The sequence below is a fragment of the Talpa europaea genome (genome assembly GCF_964194135.1).
Source record: "Talpa europaea genome assembly, chromosome: 3".
NCBI lineage: Eukaryota > Metazoa > Chordata > Mammalia > Eulipotyphla > Talpidae > Talpa > Talpa europaea.
This window is the reverse complement of record NC_140069.1, coordinates 29,018,250-29,036,880: the sequence shown is the minus strand read 5'-3', so window position 1 is coordinate 29,036,880 and position 18,631 is coordinate 29,018,250. Positions and strand designations below refer to the sequence as shown.

Sequence of the window (18,631 nt, the reverse complement as noted above, 5' to 3'; positions counted from 1 at the left end):
CTAAATATTTTCCCTGATTACAGCTATGCTATTCTATAGATATTGCTATAATATGACTTCCTTATTATTGTTTTTTGGATAATTTGTAATTTCCTTCTCAAACATAGGTTACCTCAGATTATGTTTTATAATTTCCTATTAGTGCAGGTTTATCATATTGTAATAACTTATTTCTAAATTTTGTAGACTATAATCAGATATGTGACCTGCAAAATCATTTTAGAATATATTAGATTTTTTTTAAAGATTTATTTATTTATGCATACAAGAGCTGGGGTATAGGCCAGAGATGCGGGGGGGGGGGGGTTGCGGGGTGCAGTGAGAGAGGATTCACCAGAGACAGTGGGGAACAGAACAGGCAGATTGACCAAAGTACACTACTGAGGGGAGCAGCAGGCAAGTCAGGAGAGGTCTGCTGTGCCATGTAGGTTGCTCCCTGGCCAGCCTGGGATTGAACTTGTGCTGCAGAGGTTGCGGATTGCTTCATACTGCAGTGCTTATAACCCCTTGCGCCACCAGGGAGGCCCTATTAGATTTTTTAAATCAATGGTCCACAAACATACCAAAAAAATAGAAGGAATACAAAAAAAAACATAGATATACAGATATATAGTTATTTAAATATAGACATGAATACCTCATAATGTATTTACATATATAATTAAGTTTACTGATTATAATATTTAACCCCTCTGTGTCTTTTCTCTTTTTTTCTATTATTCCATACAATTCCACGAGACAATAATGTCAGGACTCTACTTTCGTTAGAGCCCCCTGACATTTCTAGTGTTTTTTACTCTCACAGTGTCTGACACATATGTATTTCATTATAACTATTAGAGCTTGTCCTTCATAACATTACCTAATGTCCCTTTTTATTCAATAGAGATCTTTTAGCCTTGAGTAATTTATCTGAATATATACTGCTATTCCCCCTTTTAGTATTTTCTTTTTTTCTGTTCTAACAGATATCTATGTCATTTTAATTTGCAATTACCTAACATGGTTAATGATGTTGAGCAACTTTTCATGTGTTTATGTGCCATTTGTCTATCTTTGCTAAAATCTGCCCAGATTGTTCATCCATTTCATTTTTAAATGATATCTTTGATACCTTACTATTAAGTTTTGAGAGTTTTAAAATACATATATTCCAGATGCAAGTTCTTTGTCAGAAATATGGTTTGGTTTGCAAATATTTTCTCTTTGTCCATGGCTAGTCTCTTCATTTTCTTAATAGTACTTTTTGCTAAGGAAAAAACTTTCAACACTAAGAAGTCCAACTTTTTAAATTATTTTTACACAAGGAAAAAATTTTTTTTAATTATGTATTCAATCCACTTGGTGTGTTTCAAAAGGTGCAATACTTTTCTTCATTTAACAGTGAAAGAAGTTAGAAATAAACTTCAAAAAGGAAAAATCAATGGCAAACAAATTTCCTCACAGTCATATATAATGCATCCTAGAAAAGCATGAAAGACCCTTACAAATTCATTTTGATTGCTACAGAATATACTCATGTTTTACCATTATTCAATTCAAGCATGTCTTTTAGTGAAAGATGAATATGACATAGTATTTTGATTTTTGTCAATCATCTGAATGCTACTTTCATATTTTTTGTACTTACCCTTCTCCAAGCTTTTCTAATACATCAAAAACTTCTTCAGGTTGCTTAGTCAAACTATCTTCACTCAGCTTTTTTAGCTTACTGATGAGAGAAAACAAAAATAAAATATTTCCTCAAGATTGTTTATAAAATTTTCAACTTTATTCTTACCAGACAATATATTAGATATTTCAAAAATCAAACAACATAAGCATGTATACAGTAGTCACCTTCCAATCTCTGTTCTTTAATCTGCCCAGAAACAGCGTCAAAAACATTAAGTCAGTCCACAAGGTAATTTACATTCCTACTAGGAAAATTCTATAAATCCCTTAAACTCAAACAAAGCCCTGCATCAATAATGTTATTTACAACGCCAAGATTTCAATCAAAAATTACTAGACATATGGGCCTCCCCGGTGGTGCAGCGGTTGAGAACTGGGCTGCGAAGCTGCCTGCAGCCTCTGCAGTGCTGGTTCGATCCCTGGCCACTGGGGAGGGTCCCACATGGTGCGCAGACGAGACCTCTCCTGTCACACCTGCTGCTTCCCTCAGCAGTGTATTTCTTCAGTCTGCCTGTTCTGCTCCCTGCTCTGGTGGATTCTCTCACCCTCTCGCACTTCTGACTGTACCCAGTGCTTGTATAAATAAATAAATAAATCTTTTAAAAAAATTACTAGACATATGAAAATTCATGAACTATGACACAAAGGGAGAAAATTTAATCAGTTAAAACAAACAGGAATGATAGAGATGGTAGTGTTAACATGTCTCAAAAAACATATGAAAATAGATATTATATCAAACGTTCCTCAGATCATAATGGTGTAAAGCTAGAAATTAACCACAAAAAGAATCCTGGAACAAACCAAAACCTGCGGAGACTGAATAAAATATTACCTCATCCCTATGAGAATGGTTCTATCAAAAAGAATGGAAACAACAAATACTGGTGAGGATGTAGAGAAAAAGGAACGCTCATCCAGTATTGGTAGGAATGCAGTTTGGTGCAGCCTCTATGGAAAAAGGTATGGAGATGCCTTAAAAAAACAAAAATAGAAATTACATATAATCCAGCAACCACTGATAGGTAATAAGCAAAAGAACATGAAAACACTAATACGAAAAAGATTTATGGACTCCATTGTTCACAACAGCACTGCTCACAACTGCCAAGTCATGGAAGCAACCTAAGTGCCCTACAATAGATGACTGGATAAAGAAACTGTGGAAAATATACTAAGTGGAATAATACTAAGTTATTTAAAAAGATAAAATAGCTCCTTTTGGAACAAAATGGATGGACTTTGAGGTGATTATGCTAAGAGAAATAAGTCAGAAAGTGAAAGAGAGATAACAGATGGTTTCATTAATCTGTGGAATCACAGCAAAACACAGCAAAGCAACTTAGACTCTGGGAAACATACACTGGTTACCAGAGGGAACAGGCAGGAGAAAGGAAGGACAAAGGAGGTTTAGTGGAAGGTGAGTAAAACGTGAACATATGGAGATGAGAAGCTGTTAAACTCAAAGTTCAAGAGATATGTAAATGACTGACAAATATATATCATTTTTTTAAAAAGGCATGTTTCTGAATACATAAACTATATGTAGATAGCAGTTTATCATTTACCGCCATAAAATACCTAAAAATATATTATAAAAAGTTAAAATATACCAAAACATTTATGCTTATGCTCACAAACACAGATACTATACGGCCATCAGCAGTCAAGAAAAAAGTACGCAAATCAACAGCGGGGTATTAAGTTTTGGAGGAGTGAAAAGTTACATGGGGTGGGGGCAACCTTTTGTTCAAGAGTGAACTGTGTTTGAAATAATGGTGGAAAAGGGAAGAAAAGGGTGGAAAGAGGAGGAAGAAAACCCATTTGTGAATTTTAACTAAGATTCACAAATAGCACTGCAGGATTTGAGATCAGAAGTCATGAATTTTAGATGGCAACTACTAAGGTTGCATATTTTCTTCAAAACCACTCAGAAATCTTAAGGTAAGCAAGAGACAGCAGACAACAGAATTAAGTGTTTTGCTAGGCAGAAGAACATGGCCAGAAAAGAATTCTGCCATGCATAGAAGAATGAGATGAGGGAGTTAAAGATATTGACAGAAAAATGTCTGATACATGGGACAGGCAGAGAAAGAAGAGTGAAATAAAAAGATACAATGAATTTTTTAAAAAAAGCATATTCCTACCAGAAAAAGAAGCCTGTCTCTTCAGCAGCATTGATACTGTGTCTCAAAAAACAAATTCACTTCATGTCCTTTATGGCTAAGCAAACACAAGTAGCTCAAGATGAGCCATGCACAAGATACAGCAATGGAGGCAGCATATATTAACAAATCACTTTAATGCTAAGCCAAAAAGTAATCTAACCACTACACAATTTTTCAGGAGTTATAAACAATTTCTTCAAAGCAGGCTCATAATCTGGTTTACTTTAAACAAACAAGTCATAGGTCCCCGAAATGAATCTAGGAAACACTTAATGAGAATTTAGTCCACACATCTCATTTTCTCAACATGTGGAACAATTGAAATGTTATTAATTTAACTTAGGCAAAAAGATGGTCTCTGGGGTGTTTGTCAAATGAAAACACATGACTTATTTTGGTAAATGATTCCTGCTTTATGTCATTTTGTCTTTATTTTTTCTTTCCTTTCTGGTGTTTTAAATGAAAACTGATCATTTCAGTTATGGTTTAATTTTAAGTAATTCTTATATTGTCTGCTTTTCAAACCCTCACAGTATAAAAAATATCCTATATATACACGCAACACATTTTCCTATTTTCCTGTCTTGGCAAACACAATATAATAAACATAATTTCATCTGTGTTTGACATATTATGGTTTTTAACACCTCAGAATTTCATCATAACTATTACGTTTTTAATCATAGGTCCAAAAAAATTCTCAACTATACACTCTTCCAGGTGCTACGGAATCTTGTGAGCAAGTCACCCATTCTTATAGCTCTCTAATGGAATATGATATTACATACCCAGGCAGACATATTCTAGAACTGGTTTTTGTTTTTAATAAAATTTTCCTGATTTACCATTGTTATACAAACATATTTAAATTTCAAGATTATAGCTTCACACCTGGATATGTGTAAATGTCTCACCACACCCACCACGTGTAGGTTAGACATTCTGGTTTCCCTGTCATTTGACTTTATTCATAAAATAAGAGATAAGAAGATAATCTGTGTAGGGTAAAGAAAATATCAGGCTTTTCTGCCCTTCCGCCATCAGGATAGATGATGGATCCTTGTCCTGAATGCATGCCTGATGGCGGGCACCTGAAGTGGGTACACCTGAGCTAAGAGACTGATTTATAAGGGTGGTGCAGCAGAGTGCGGTGTGGTGGTAGTGCCGTGTTTAAGGGTGGAGGAGTGGAGTGTACGGAGGAGTGCGGCGACTACAAACCACAGCGAAGAGCATGTGGCTGCTAGAACCATTCATAAACCTGCTCAGAATGGGTTGGTTGCTTTACAATTGGCGTAAGTCGGCAAGATGATCCATGCAACGGGTATTGGAGCCCTCCGAAGACCTGGAGGGACTAAGGAGTAACTGTTTGCCTGTGACAACGCTGGAGGCGCCATGGGGCACAGAAGATGGATACGGTCCAGGAGCTGCAGGACGGGACCTGGCATGAAGGAGACGCCCAAGAGGACCAGCCTAAGACACCCGAAAGGACCGGCCAACGACCCCTGAGGCAGCAGAATCGTCGGGGAGGAGAGGACCATGATACAGCGCTCGCCGGTGCTGATGCAGGGAGAGGCCAATGGACTTCAACTGATGGACATGGACTGATAAACTTGGACTGACAATCCCGCCAGAAGGCGGAGGACCTTGGCAGGTTATGTTGTTTTTTTTTTTTTTTGAGAATCTGGGGGTGGCCAGTGGGCCTTGATGGCCAAAAGCAGCCTGTGTATGCCCAGCAGCCAGGTGGAGGAGAAAAGCCAACTGAGAAGGCAAAAGCTGGTACTGATGCTAAGTTGAGAAGCCCTGAGTGACTGTTAAGCAGCCTTAGTATGCTGAAGACCTGTGAGTCTTGTAAAATCATCTGTGGGTGATGCCCTACTCATTCTTGAGTGAGGGTGAGGAGCTGAGGAACATGTCCTTGGGGGATGGGTGGGGAACGTGGCTTGGGTGGAGCCCAAGCCAAATGTAGAGTTTTGATCCCCGACCCATGTGCTTGTGCAGTGGGTTGGCTGAGTGCAGGGGTCTTCGAGTCGCATTGGTGGCTATGAAGGCCGAGTGTTGGAGCGACTGCAGACAGAAACCCTGAGGGTTGGCGATTACCCCCAACAGAATAAAATTGCCAGTCCCAGAGCTAGTGCATCCTGGGGGTGGATGCTGTGTGTGGCTTGTAGCCGAGACTACAGTCAGAGAAGGCCAGGAAGTCTGACGGCTCCTGGCATGTTGCAATAGATGTCGTGAGTGATTCCCCTCCCTTGTATGAGCAGTGCCTTCGGCAACAGATTTGGTGGCTCATCTGCTGGTACCAATAATTGTCTTTTGCACTAGGTTGGTGCCCTGCCTGGACTTACTTGTGTTCTGTTGTATTTTGTTATATTGTATTTTGTTATATTTGATGTATTTGCCATGGCTGCATTGTTTGATTGCTTAGAAAATTGTATATATATATATATATATGTATAACTGTATGGCAGAAAACCCTGAGGGGGTGGACTGTAGGGTAAAGAAAATATCAGGCTTTTCTGCCCTTCCGCCATCAGGATAGATGATGGATCCTGAATGCATGCCTGATGGCGGGCACCTGGAATAGGGTGTGGGCATAGGTAGATGGGATTCACCTGGGCTGAGACTGTGCTTTTAAGGGCGGCGTCACGGGGACGCCAGGAGCAGCAGCAGAAGCCAAAAGGGAAGCTGAGAGAGAAGCAGAGAAGCAGAAGCAGAGAATGCCAGAGAGCCCAGATAGAGTGAGGATTTGCGGGGGGGCTGGGAGGACTGCCAGCCTCCCGGACCCCCAGCACCCCTGCCTGCCATATGCCTGGTGAACCCCAATAAAAGACCTGCAAAAACCCACTAAGGACTGATTCCTCCTTTACCTGGTCTGCATGGGATCAGAAAACCTGCACTGTGTCCTGTTCCTGACCTTACAATCTGTTACACTGTCATTGTTAACACAGTGGGGGGGAGGGGAAACAGCCTTCTCCCACATTGTTCTCAAACATTAGAATTATTTTTCAGCAACACCCATATCGCTAATATTTCAAACATTTAAATGCCCGCTATAACTTTACTATAAACTTGCTTAACTCACTTTTATGTTTTCTGTTCAATGTAAGAATTTCTGTTAATAATTTTTCTAGGATGTCAGAACAAAATTTTCCAAGTCTTCACTGTAGTATGGGGAAGGAATCCTTTTACACAGACTAGTCCCAGTTTTCTCCAAATTCTCCTGAACATTTTATTATATTATTATGATATTTTATTATTTTAAGAATATGTTATCCTCAGATAATGGTACTGTTTAACAGTCTTATATTAGAGATACATATTGAAATAGTTAAGAAGCAATGAATGACACCTGAGATCACTTCAAAATAATAATGAGTAGAGGTGTGGGATAAAAATTACACTTGACTGATCAGAAGTTAAAAATAATGAAATGAGTTAATAGGTACAGAGAAGTTCATCCTCTCTTCTATACAAACTATGTTTGAAGTTTTCCATCATAAAAAGTTTTATTGAAGAGTAAATTGCAGGAGTTAAATCAACTAAAATTGTTCTTTGAAATAACTACAAACAAAAAAGCATATATCCACTGTAAATTATTTGGAATAAAATCTAAAAGTAAATGTCCAAATATGGATAATAATGAATTATGGAACATCCATTCAATAAGATAACAAAGAGGACCAAAATGTTGTAGAAATCCTATTTATCTAAAATAATTTTACAATACACTGCTAAGAGAAAAAAGGTTATAAAATATGCACAAATTAAACCATTTTCATTTTTTCTTTTAAACATGCATGTATCTGCATATGTGTGTGTGATGCACGTACCAGCACCTAAATAGTGACAGACTTTGTTTTGTTCACTGTTACATCTCCAACACCAAAAACTGTCTAGGACGTAACAGGAATTTAAATACTTGTTGGAAATAAACATTACAGCATTCTGGTAACAGGTCTTGAATTTTGGGTGGCTCTTTTCTATGCTTTTGTTTCCTAAGATTTTAACATACTTTTTTTCTGTAATTGGGGAAAATTTCAAATTATATCTTATAACAACATCAAAATTTACATGCATTACTCAATAATTATTCCATAAAATCATGTTATTCACTGAAAAGAAAGGCTACTTCTAGAGGTTGAATTAATAAACTGGCTGAGGTTTTCAGAAATAATAAAAATAATACCTTTTTAATCAATCTTATTCTAATGAGCAAATTTCACAAATGCTTAGGAAATATTATCTCTAGGAAAGCTAGTCTTTCTAAAACAAATCTTCAACATGGGTACAAATAATGATAAAACCAGTTTTATCATTTAGCCATATTTATTCAATATACGCAAATTAATTGTGTAGACAAGGTACAGAGTAATAGAAATAAACTTAAGATTTAATCCTTGACAACCAAGAGCTCCCAATCTAGAGAGAAAGATAGATAACAAAAGTTGTAAACATTAAGGCCTTGGTGTGGCCTTACATTGAGCATATCAGGATTTTCTCATTTAATCTCTATATTAACTCTTTTAGTGGTTACTCTATAATACTCTCAGCTTTTAGATAAGAAAACCAAGGTCACTCGGGTAATAAATGACACACAGAATCAAAGCAGTGACTGTCCAAGATACAGCGTGCTTTTCACGTTAGCAAACTACCTAATACTTATGCATACTCAATAACTTCATTAATTCCTACATCAAGTTTTACAAATCAGTGACCTCTTTCAGGTGGCTATTCATTCATAAGTGTTCCCAGGAGTTAATTTAAGTCAAATAGTTATCTGAAATGCACTATTACAGTTAGTAAACTGACTGAACTCCTAGAACAGGATTTAGCACATTCTTTTTTTCTCCCAGGACAACACTGTACACTGAAGAGATTAAAGAAATGAACTTTTAGCTTGTTTTCGGTTTCTTAAATTCCCAATCACTATACCATATTCTGTAAAATGATTGATGATCTAGGTAAATAGATAAATTTAAATTGTTATTAGAAAAATGTATAGGGCAGCATGTATAATGAAATTCTGAAGTATATTTGTTTTAGATATGTTAATAGTGGAACAATGCTAGCTGTATAAAACAATATACTCTTCCTTCAGACTCTTCATCCCCATATTTTCAATGTCCTATAAATCAAATTCCAAATAAAGAAACCCAAAATTCTGCTAATAAGGATCTGGGCTTAAAAATTTAAGAGTGAAAATGACTGGAAAAAATAAATTCAAGAAATATTTTAAAGAAGAATCACGTCTCATTATATACAAGATAAACAATCTTAACTAACCATAAAATTAAAAATTCTTCAGTCTCCTCATTTCCATTACCTATACTCTAGCCACAGTGGACTATTCCTTAAATGTCCTAAATTTTCACATATCACATAAAAAATCATATAATCACTATAATTTAAGCATATAGTATATAGTTACATGTACATTATACAAGAAGTAAACAGGAAAGCATAAGAGGAAAAGATGACACTCAAAAATGTGTTTTAAAAATATACAAATAAAGGTAATTATAGAAGGCCTTCATCACTGACTTGAGAAGGGATCTGACAGTTAAATTACTTCTTTGTGATGAGGTAATGCCAGTAATGTGCATCCTCTCTTACATGATCTTTCCCCTTTTCTCTGCCTATTTCTTCAAAGCATGTTGACAACACTACACACATTTTTTAAACACTTTGGAAAGCTGTCTTCAGAGACGAATGGTTCACAATTACTATTTTATTTTAACTTCACAAAACCCAAAGATGATAGATTTTTATCTCCTTTTACAAGTGAGTATATTAAGACTCAGAAAACTAACTTGTGGCAAAGCTGATTTTAAACCTGTTTTAGCTTTTTTTGTTTCAACAATAAAACATGTGATCTGCTGATCACATAGTATATTTACTTTTATAAAGTTACATTAAAATTTATGGGGGGGTTAATTAATTTGGCACTAGAATAAGCTGAACTCCACCTAAGATTTGCTCTGCGATGAATAGAAGACTTTTTTAAATTAAATGGAAGTCTTATTTTTCAACTCTATCATAACATTTCCTCTCAAGTTGGGTTCTTTCCCAAAAGTACTCTAATATAATTTCCTGGCAGACAGCTCTATATGAAAGCAGAATTTTCTTCTTTCTTCATCTTTGCAATCTCTTATTTTTAATTTCTAAGAATTTTTTCACTTAGCCTCAACAAGAAGGTGATGATTTTTTTTAATCTCTTATAACAAACCTACACAAGGTTAACAAACACTGCAACATACACTCCCCTAGTACTAAAAAGTTATTTTTACCATATTCATTTTGTTAATAACTAATTTTTTAAAAAAATAAAGATCCAGACGATGTAGACAATGTAAAAGTGCACAGTTAAAAATCCTCCAACATATCCATGTCCTACTAAAAAATTAAACTGGTATGAAATATGCAGATCCACAAGTTTCATAACTTTTAACAGTTTATTATAAAGACTTTTAAATACTCAACAGCCTCACCAAGTTTTGACAAGTAAAAAAGGGAGGAAACAGAATCTTTAGTTGATTAAAAATAAAAAAATACACTACTCCTACATGAAACGTGCCACCCAAATACTTGCCATATAGAAAAATCCACTACAATTTGTGCCAAAAACACACCACCTATACTTAAAAACTAGATCTACTCATATTTTCTACCTTACTTATTTCCCTATATTTCAAGTTTTAAAAATAAAATACATTCACAACTCATCTCTCCTATCCTCAGAAGGATACTAGAATCACAATAATCCCAAACTTTAATACATCAGAGGTACAACCATTAATAAAAACATAACTTCACACTAATTTCTGACAATATTAAGACATCTATATCCTGCAATGTGTTCTCTACTCTGACTTCTGCTTTCTTGTTCATAAGCATTCTTGAATAGAGATGGTGGGTAATGTATGAAGTAGCTGTTTTCCACTGTTTGCACAGATGGACAAATGTGCTTTGATTTCACAGCATGGTGTAATTACACAGCAACAGCACATATGAAGCCATTTCTCAGTAAATAAACTAAGGGAAAGAGACTGAGAAATAGTTCACAATCTTAGCGTTTTTTGAAAATAATTTTTTTTTTAATTGGATTTTTACCTGCCTGGATTTTTTTAAGAAATAAAAATTAAAATTTAAAATTCCATCTGTGTCTAATAGAAAAATAGATCATTATAAGACAGACAAATAGCCTGAATATCTCATCCATAGAAATTAAAAATAAACTACTGTACGTGTAATGCTTCTGTATTTGAACAGGTATAAATGCCATCTGAAAACTCCAATTTTCTTTGATAATAACATGAGTCCTCAAAATTTAAGTAGTGCTTAAATGACAGAAACGTTCTAACTTGGGGATTTTGTGTAATTTTTAAAGCAAAATCTTGTTCTTTTTTGATGCAAAAGTTATTTACATATTAAATTTTAGAAACTTATAACTATGTTTGAATTGATTTTTTTCTCTCCACTGCATAACAATGTTCTTTAGTGAAAGATATTTTTGAAATGTTAACTATGAACAGAAAGTAAAGGGCCTCTAGCAAACAGAAATTGATACAAGGAGCATGCACTTTTCTATGGGATTAGATAAATAATTCTAAATTAAGTAGCAGTTCAGATAAGAACAAAGCAATTAAAAGAACCTATAGCAATAAAAGACTAGACTAGGTTTAGGGAAAAAACAGCTACATGCAGCAACAAAGCCTTAAACACACCAAAAAAGTACCCTTAACTATTTCAATGAATCTAGCTATGAACAGTTCTATGAACTATCTCCATGAGGATTTTTGTAAACTAAAATTCATAAAATATAATGAGTAATCAAGAAAGCAAATGATCAATCTCAGAAGACTTGGTAAGTTGTCTTCATTACGGAATACTTTCTGTCAAAACTAATTCTTTTCAAATGATTTTTTATTATTTTAAAAGTATAATGCTTGGGCCTCCCTCGTGGTGCAAGGGGTTAATCACTGCACTATGAAGCAATCTGCAGCCTCTGCAGCACAAGATCCCCGGCGGGCCAGAGAGAAACCCACATGGCAAGGCAGACCTCTCCTGTCTCGCCCACTGCTCCCCTCAGCAGTGTATTCCAGTCAGTGTGCCTTTTCTGTTCCCCACTCTGTCTCTGGTGAATCCTCTCACACCCCCCCCAACATCTCTGGCCTGTACCCCAGCTCTTGTATGCATAAATAAATAAATCTTTAAAAAAAATAAAAGTATAATGTGTAAGGTAGGTTTATTACTTCATTTATTCAGAAAATCTATCACATGGTATACCAGACTTTCCAACGCTGCTAAATATCTTTAAAGTTACTACCTTATTTCCATTTTAGTCCTCTCTTTCACGACACTAGTCAGCTTTTAACTAAAAGAAAGAAAACTTGGGCGTATACAATAAGAATAAAGAACAGAAAAGGAAAAATCAAGATATTGTCTTCTGAAGAGTTTATTACATACATGTTTAATTTCCAGTGGAATTTTTTGGAATTCTATTGCTTCTAATAAAGAGACTTGTTCTTATAATTCCTAGAGATTAATGAACAATAAATTTTATTCATAGCAATGATTTCTCTCCAATGTCTATGATCCAAATTTCACTGGTTATTAACAATAGTAAGTTAACAATGGTTACTGCAAGATAACAAACTAATCTCCATTATCAATTTATAGAGCTATCTAGTATGTTTTAACAGAAAGTAATTACATCAAAACTAATTCTTCTAAACATATGTGACAGTGACAAACACAAATTACCAATTATGTCAATGAGACATATAACTATTTACTTAAAAAGCCCAATAAAACTTAACAAAGGAGGCTAATAAATTATAAAGTAGTAACACATGATATTTAATATCTGGATTTGTTTCATTTGGTAACTGATCATACTGTTATCAGTCAGGGTTGTACTTATAAAGCAGCTTTCAGGGCCTCCCTGGTGGCTCAAGGGGTTAAGACACAACCTATGAAGCTATCCGCAGCCACTGCAGCACGAGTTCGATCCCCGCCCAGCCAGGGAGCATCCCATATGGCGCAGCAGACCTCTCCTGACTTGCCTGCTGCTCCCCTCACCAGTGTATTTCAATCAATCTGCCTATTCTGTTCCCCACTCTGTCTCTGGTGAATCCTCTCACACACACGCCCCCAACCCTGCATCTCTGACTGTACACCAGCTCTTGTATGCATAAAAATAAAATAAATCTTTAATAAATAAATAAATAATGCAGTTTCCAGGTTCCCTGAATGTTGTCTGTACACAGATATATTTTGTATGCAAGACAAAGGCTGAAAGTTCTACATACAAAATAAGGAAGGCCTGAAAAGTGATAGTATCACTAGTGTTATTATTTTACAACTACCTTATGATTTACATCTTTTTCATTTAAAAAAGAAAGTAGATCACCAGAAACATTGAGGTGAGAAAGACTCAAGGTTGGATACAAAGAATAATGGGTCAAAGAATAACCAGAGTAAGATAGGGAGAACATGAAGACAAAAGCATACTTAAATGTCTACCTCAGAATGTGTCTATACATGCCCAATTTCTGACTCAAATAAATACACAGTGGAACCATAATTAGGGAAAGAAAGTCAAAACTGCAAGCACCATCACATTTTTGATAGAATATCCCATAGTTTAAAAGAGTGAGTTTTCCAATCTGTAAATAAAGCATTTAAAAATGGAAGGATATTACAGACGGTTTTACTTATAGGTGGAATACAGAAAAACCAAACAAAGGGGCAGGAAAAAGATGAAACTACCAAACTGACCATAGATCTATGGCATACAACAGGGAAGGGGGAAGAAGAAGGGTGGGTGTAGACTGGGAGGGGACAAACACAAGGGACTATGATGATGGTTCACAGGTGATAATGGTGATGGGAGAACTACAGGGACTGCACCTGAGGGGAGAAATCAATTACTGTACAAAAAAAGAACAAAGATGTAAGAAAATAAAAATGACAGAATTATTAGTGCGCAAGTTAGGGTACTTCACAGATTACATGAACAATAAATTTTATTCATAGCAATGATTTCTCTCCAATGTCTATGATCCAAATTTCACACACACAAACACACACACAAAAAACAGGACATCTTGAAGAAACGGTTGATTCCAGATCTGGGGCAGGAAATGGACAAAATGAATCCTGAATATTTTATCACAATAGAAAGAAAGGAAGCTATCAAAGACCACTAGGATCATGTTATCTCCTGAAGGGACTCCCACTGACCAGAGATGGAACAGTTTGAGATTCAGTAAATGCAAGGAGTAATGCAATGAATTTAAATCCGCCAAGTATTTTTAAATCCATTAGCTCAAAAAGGCATTATAAAAAAGACATCTTTCGAAGAAAATAAGAAGCTAATTCAGTATCTTAACAACTGGTAAATAAAGAGAAATAAGCAAGCTTTTTTCCTGTCTTTTCATAAACTATACCACTGGATAACCAAACAAAAGATCAGGGAAGTGACAATAAAAACATTTAAACTAATAAATGAAAACAAAATGAATTTCACCATTTTGCAACACCTAATGATTAATAATAATTAAGCACTAACCATCAACAGTTGCTAACATCACAAAGAAAGATACAATTACACGCTGACTCCTAAGGTCTTATAAGTGTAAAAGATATTGCTACCCTAAGAAATTTGAGTCTGACCCAGTCAGTCTCTGAAATCCACTGTCCATTTGCAGTTAATACATAGAACAAAAAAATACGCTGAACTGCACTTTTAGTAAGCAAGCAGCAAAATTCAGGCTGTGGGAAACTACAATTCCAATAACCTGGGTTGTTCATCAAGAAAAGGAAAAGAAAAAAAAGAAAAGAAAAGAAAAGGAAAAGAAAACTGATGGCAGACTAAAAGATTAAAAGTGACAACTCGTATCAAAACTATTCCTTTAATAGGCAAAACCAACTTAGAGATTCCAGCAATGCACATTTAGGTTCTTAATATGAAAGTCAGGATAATGGGAAAAGGCAATGACAATTTGGACAGAGCACTCAGGGGTATCAGAGAGGATGCAAAGTACTGCTTCTTAACCTGATAATTACACAGTGTCTGCCTGACAGTAACACATCAAATATAATAACTCATCAACCATTCATCTGTTACCTACTGATGTTTTATTTGTCAATAAAAAGATATTTTTAAAATACCAGGTTACCAGGGACACCTGGAAATTTCAAACACCTGGGAAAGACTAGATATGTTTCCTTTTTGATAGTCTACGATAGTAGAAACAAGCAGTTAAAAGAGATCAGTGCTCAACATTTCCTACTTACTTGCTTAGTCTTCTAAGGTCACCAACTAATATCACATTACGGGCCAATCAAACCCACTTTCCTGGGAGTTTGAAATCCTAATAAAGAGACTAATAAAAATAACCAAACCTGTTTCTCCCCTACTCAGTCTTCTCACAATCCTCAAGCTGAAAACTCAGGAGGCAGGACTGAGTCTTTCTTCCTCATTCCCCACATGTAGTCTCTCCTTTGTTACATGTAGGAAGGCCTTTGTTTCTAACTCTAAAATATTACTCAAATATGTCTATTTCTCCCTATTCCTAATGACCCCATCATCTCTAAGCATGAACTATTGCAACATTGCCATAACTTGTTTCCCTGCTTTTATTCTTAACCCCCGATAATGTATTCAACCCAAAGCAACCAGAATCTTTTGAAAGCATCAACTTCTTAAAACCCTGCTTAAAACTCTTTAGTGACAGCCTGCTGCACTCTGACTTAAATCCAAATTCCTTTCCAGCGTCTGTATCATTGAATCTCTGCCCATGTCTCTGATCTCATCTCCACCACTTTCGCCCATTCTACAACCAAGCCAGAGGCTTCATTTCAATTCCTCCCACACACACACTGAACAACTCCCTACCTCTAGGCATTCTCATAGTTTTTCCCTCTACCTAGAACACTCTTCCCCTACAACTCACACTTGTCAACCTCATGTCACAACTTATGTATTATCTTCTCAGAGAAGCTTCTTCCAAATGCCTTATTAAGCAAATTCCATTTTTATCTACCAATAATGGTTATTTCTATCCTTCATATATCAAGCTCCAACTAGAGTGTATATTCTGAGGGCAAAGATCTCATCTCTTTCATTCAACAATGTACCCAGAATCTGGCACTTGAAAGGCAATTAATATTGAAAATATGAATAAATAAATGAATGAACTAAACGCTGGCAGCCATTTTATGCCATGCATTTGGGGGTGGGGGGTTTCTCTTTTCTTTCCATACACACTAATTCTATTAAAGTGCTTTCACACTAAGGGTCTGTTTTGTCTTTGTGCACATTATGCGATGCATTTAGATTGGTGATTTTTTTTTCAAAGGCCAGTTTTTACAAAGAAATGAGAGAATGGGACAACCAAGCAGAGATATGGGGAGATTATGTGGTTCCAGAAAGAGTAAAGGAAATTAGCTATTACTTTTAGTGTTTACTTTCTTCCACTATATAAAAAGTCCCTCCTAAACTAAAAAATAACTTTAGTTTACATTCTAGATCCCTTAAAAACCAAAATCCTAAAAATGAAAAGATGATCTGGTTAGAGAATATTCCATATTTTGAATATAGAAACTACCTCATCAATAGAATTACAAATGCTCAATGTAACAACTTAGATGCAGAGACTTAGTCCAGGGCCTTACAGGTTTGTTCTCTCTTTCCTGGCCTTGGCTGCTCCCGCAATCATGCTCTGCCAGGTCCTCAGTCAGGCAAGAAGCATCCTTATTGTGACGCCCCCTCTGTAATTACTGGAGTCAAAGGTGCTGGATCAGCAATGTATCGTGTGTGGTTTTGTTCAATCCAGATGTCAGTTGGGACTTAAAGAATAACCCAAAACCATGAACCAACTGGGTCTCAATGAGCAATACAAGTTCTACTCAGTGAATGGGGATGGCAGCAAACTGAAGAAAGGAGGTCTAGATTTCTAAATGAAGTATTTCACTACAAAGCGCTTAAAATTTAAGTCTTCCAGAAGCCATCTGCACAATTTTCCACTTAACTAGAAAACACTGCCCCTTAAAATGTACTAAATCATGTTGGTTTATCATGCTGGGGTATACACCAATTAATATCTGAAACGTGAAAAAATAAACCATAAGTGCTCAATGTTCTCCAATTTTATAAGAGTGAAAGTGTGTTAGAAAGAGTGTGTGTCTGTGTATCAAGATACTGATCTTTGTGTCAAGACAGCTGGAAACATCTGAAAATCTGACTCAATCACTCCTTCACTAAGAGGTCTAGTATGACATAAATTCTATAGCCTAATTTAGAATCCACATACAACAGTACCACATGTACATCTATATTAACTATATTATTGTTAACTTTCTGTGATTTTGCTTTTTGTTTCAAAGTCGTTTTCAAGATATATACCATTTGATGTACTTTTAAGAAGTTCAAGATCTTAATATACATGCACGCAGGTACCTTATTTTTAATATTCATACATGCCTGCTTACATATTTGCTACTTTCTTCAACTTGAGACTGTAGAAAGACAGCTGTAATAAAACATTTTAAATACAAAATATCTGCTCTAGAGTTAAAAGCTTCTTGATATTATAATACTCCTAGTATGTGAGGGAGTTCAAGAAAAGTCACAACAAAAAAAGAAAGTTGAGACAAGGAAGAAAGTTTCTGTCGAGGAGATTTTCTCTTTTTAAGAAAAAAAAATCTGAAAACTTTGGTAGTTAGAGAGGGTGGAGCTGGTAGGGAGTCAAAAATTGAGGTCATCATAATTATAGCTGAATGTTTCCAGTGCATGGACTCATTTCCACACCAGAAGGCAAATGAACCTTTGCCTGGTCACATCTTTCACATATTACATTTTCCTTTGTAAACTCTGCCAGACATCATAGATAATCATTTGCTTTTTCCCTTAATTTAACTGGGGCACATATAAAGTGTTCAAAATATAGCTTTTAAACATCTGTTTTTCTCTCCCCTTCATCTTTACCCTTTCTAGAATCTTAAAGACTATCTCTATTATATACAGGTTGTTACCATCACACCACTCTGGATTCCTTTTGCAATGTCACTAGCACTTTTAAGCATCAGAATGGAAATGAAATGTTTCCCATCTGTCACAACTACATAGGCTGACAATACTTTTTCAAACTGTAGGTCACAACCCATTAGTAGGATATGAAGATAATTTGCTGGGTCATGAACAACAAGCAGTTCAATGAAAATAGAACAAAGAAAACAAAAATACCAGGAAGCATCACACAGTACATTTCATGAAACTTCTATCTCAATTTTGTATGTGTGTGGGTCTGTACTGGGTCTTGTTATCATTATTTTCTTAATTTGAAAACCACTAATATATATGACCTGAAGTAATAGCACATCTAGCTCATCTAGACAACTCTGAAACCAGAAAAATTAAATTCTAAGCAATTTTCTGCACTTGCAATCCAAATAAGATGTGTTTGATTGAAACCTGTTTTTTTTTAAAGATTTATTTATTTATTTAAACAAGCACTGGGTACAGTCAGAAGTGCGGGAGGGTGAGAGAATTCACCAGAGCCAGAGCAGGGAGCAGAACAGGCAGAAGGACCAAAGTACACTGCTGAGGGGAGCAGCGGGCGTGGCAGGAGAGGTCTGCATGCCATGTGGGACCCTCACCGGGCTGGGGATCAAACCAGCGCTGCAGAGGCTGAGGGCAGCTTCGCAGTCCAGCGCTCAACTGCTGTGCCACCAGGGGAGGCCCAAACCTATTATTAAAGCTTTACTCATACACATTTCTAGAA

At 35.9% G+C, this 18,631-nt stretch overlaps 1 protein-coding gene across 1 annotated transcript in view; it reads right to left on the bottom strand.

Annotated features, from left to right (window-relative positions):
- The window catches only part of STK3 (serine/threonine kinase 3), a gene marked incomplete at its 5' end in the record, with an annotated part of 334,603 nt that overhangs the window by 215,398 nt on the left and 100,574 nt on the right, over window positions 1–18,631 (bottom strand). Inside the window, 1 exon segment of the mRNA XM_084230531.1 lies at window positions 1,631–1,711. Coding sequence (XP_084086657.1) covers window positions 1,631–1,711 — 81 coding nt within the window.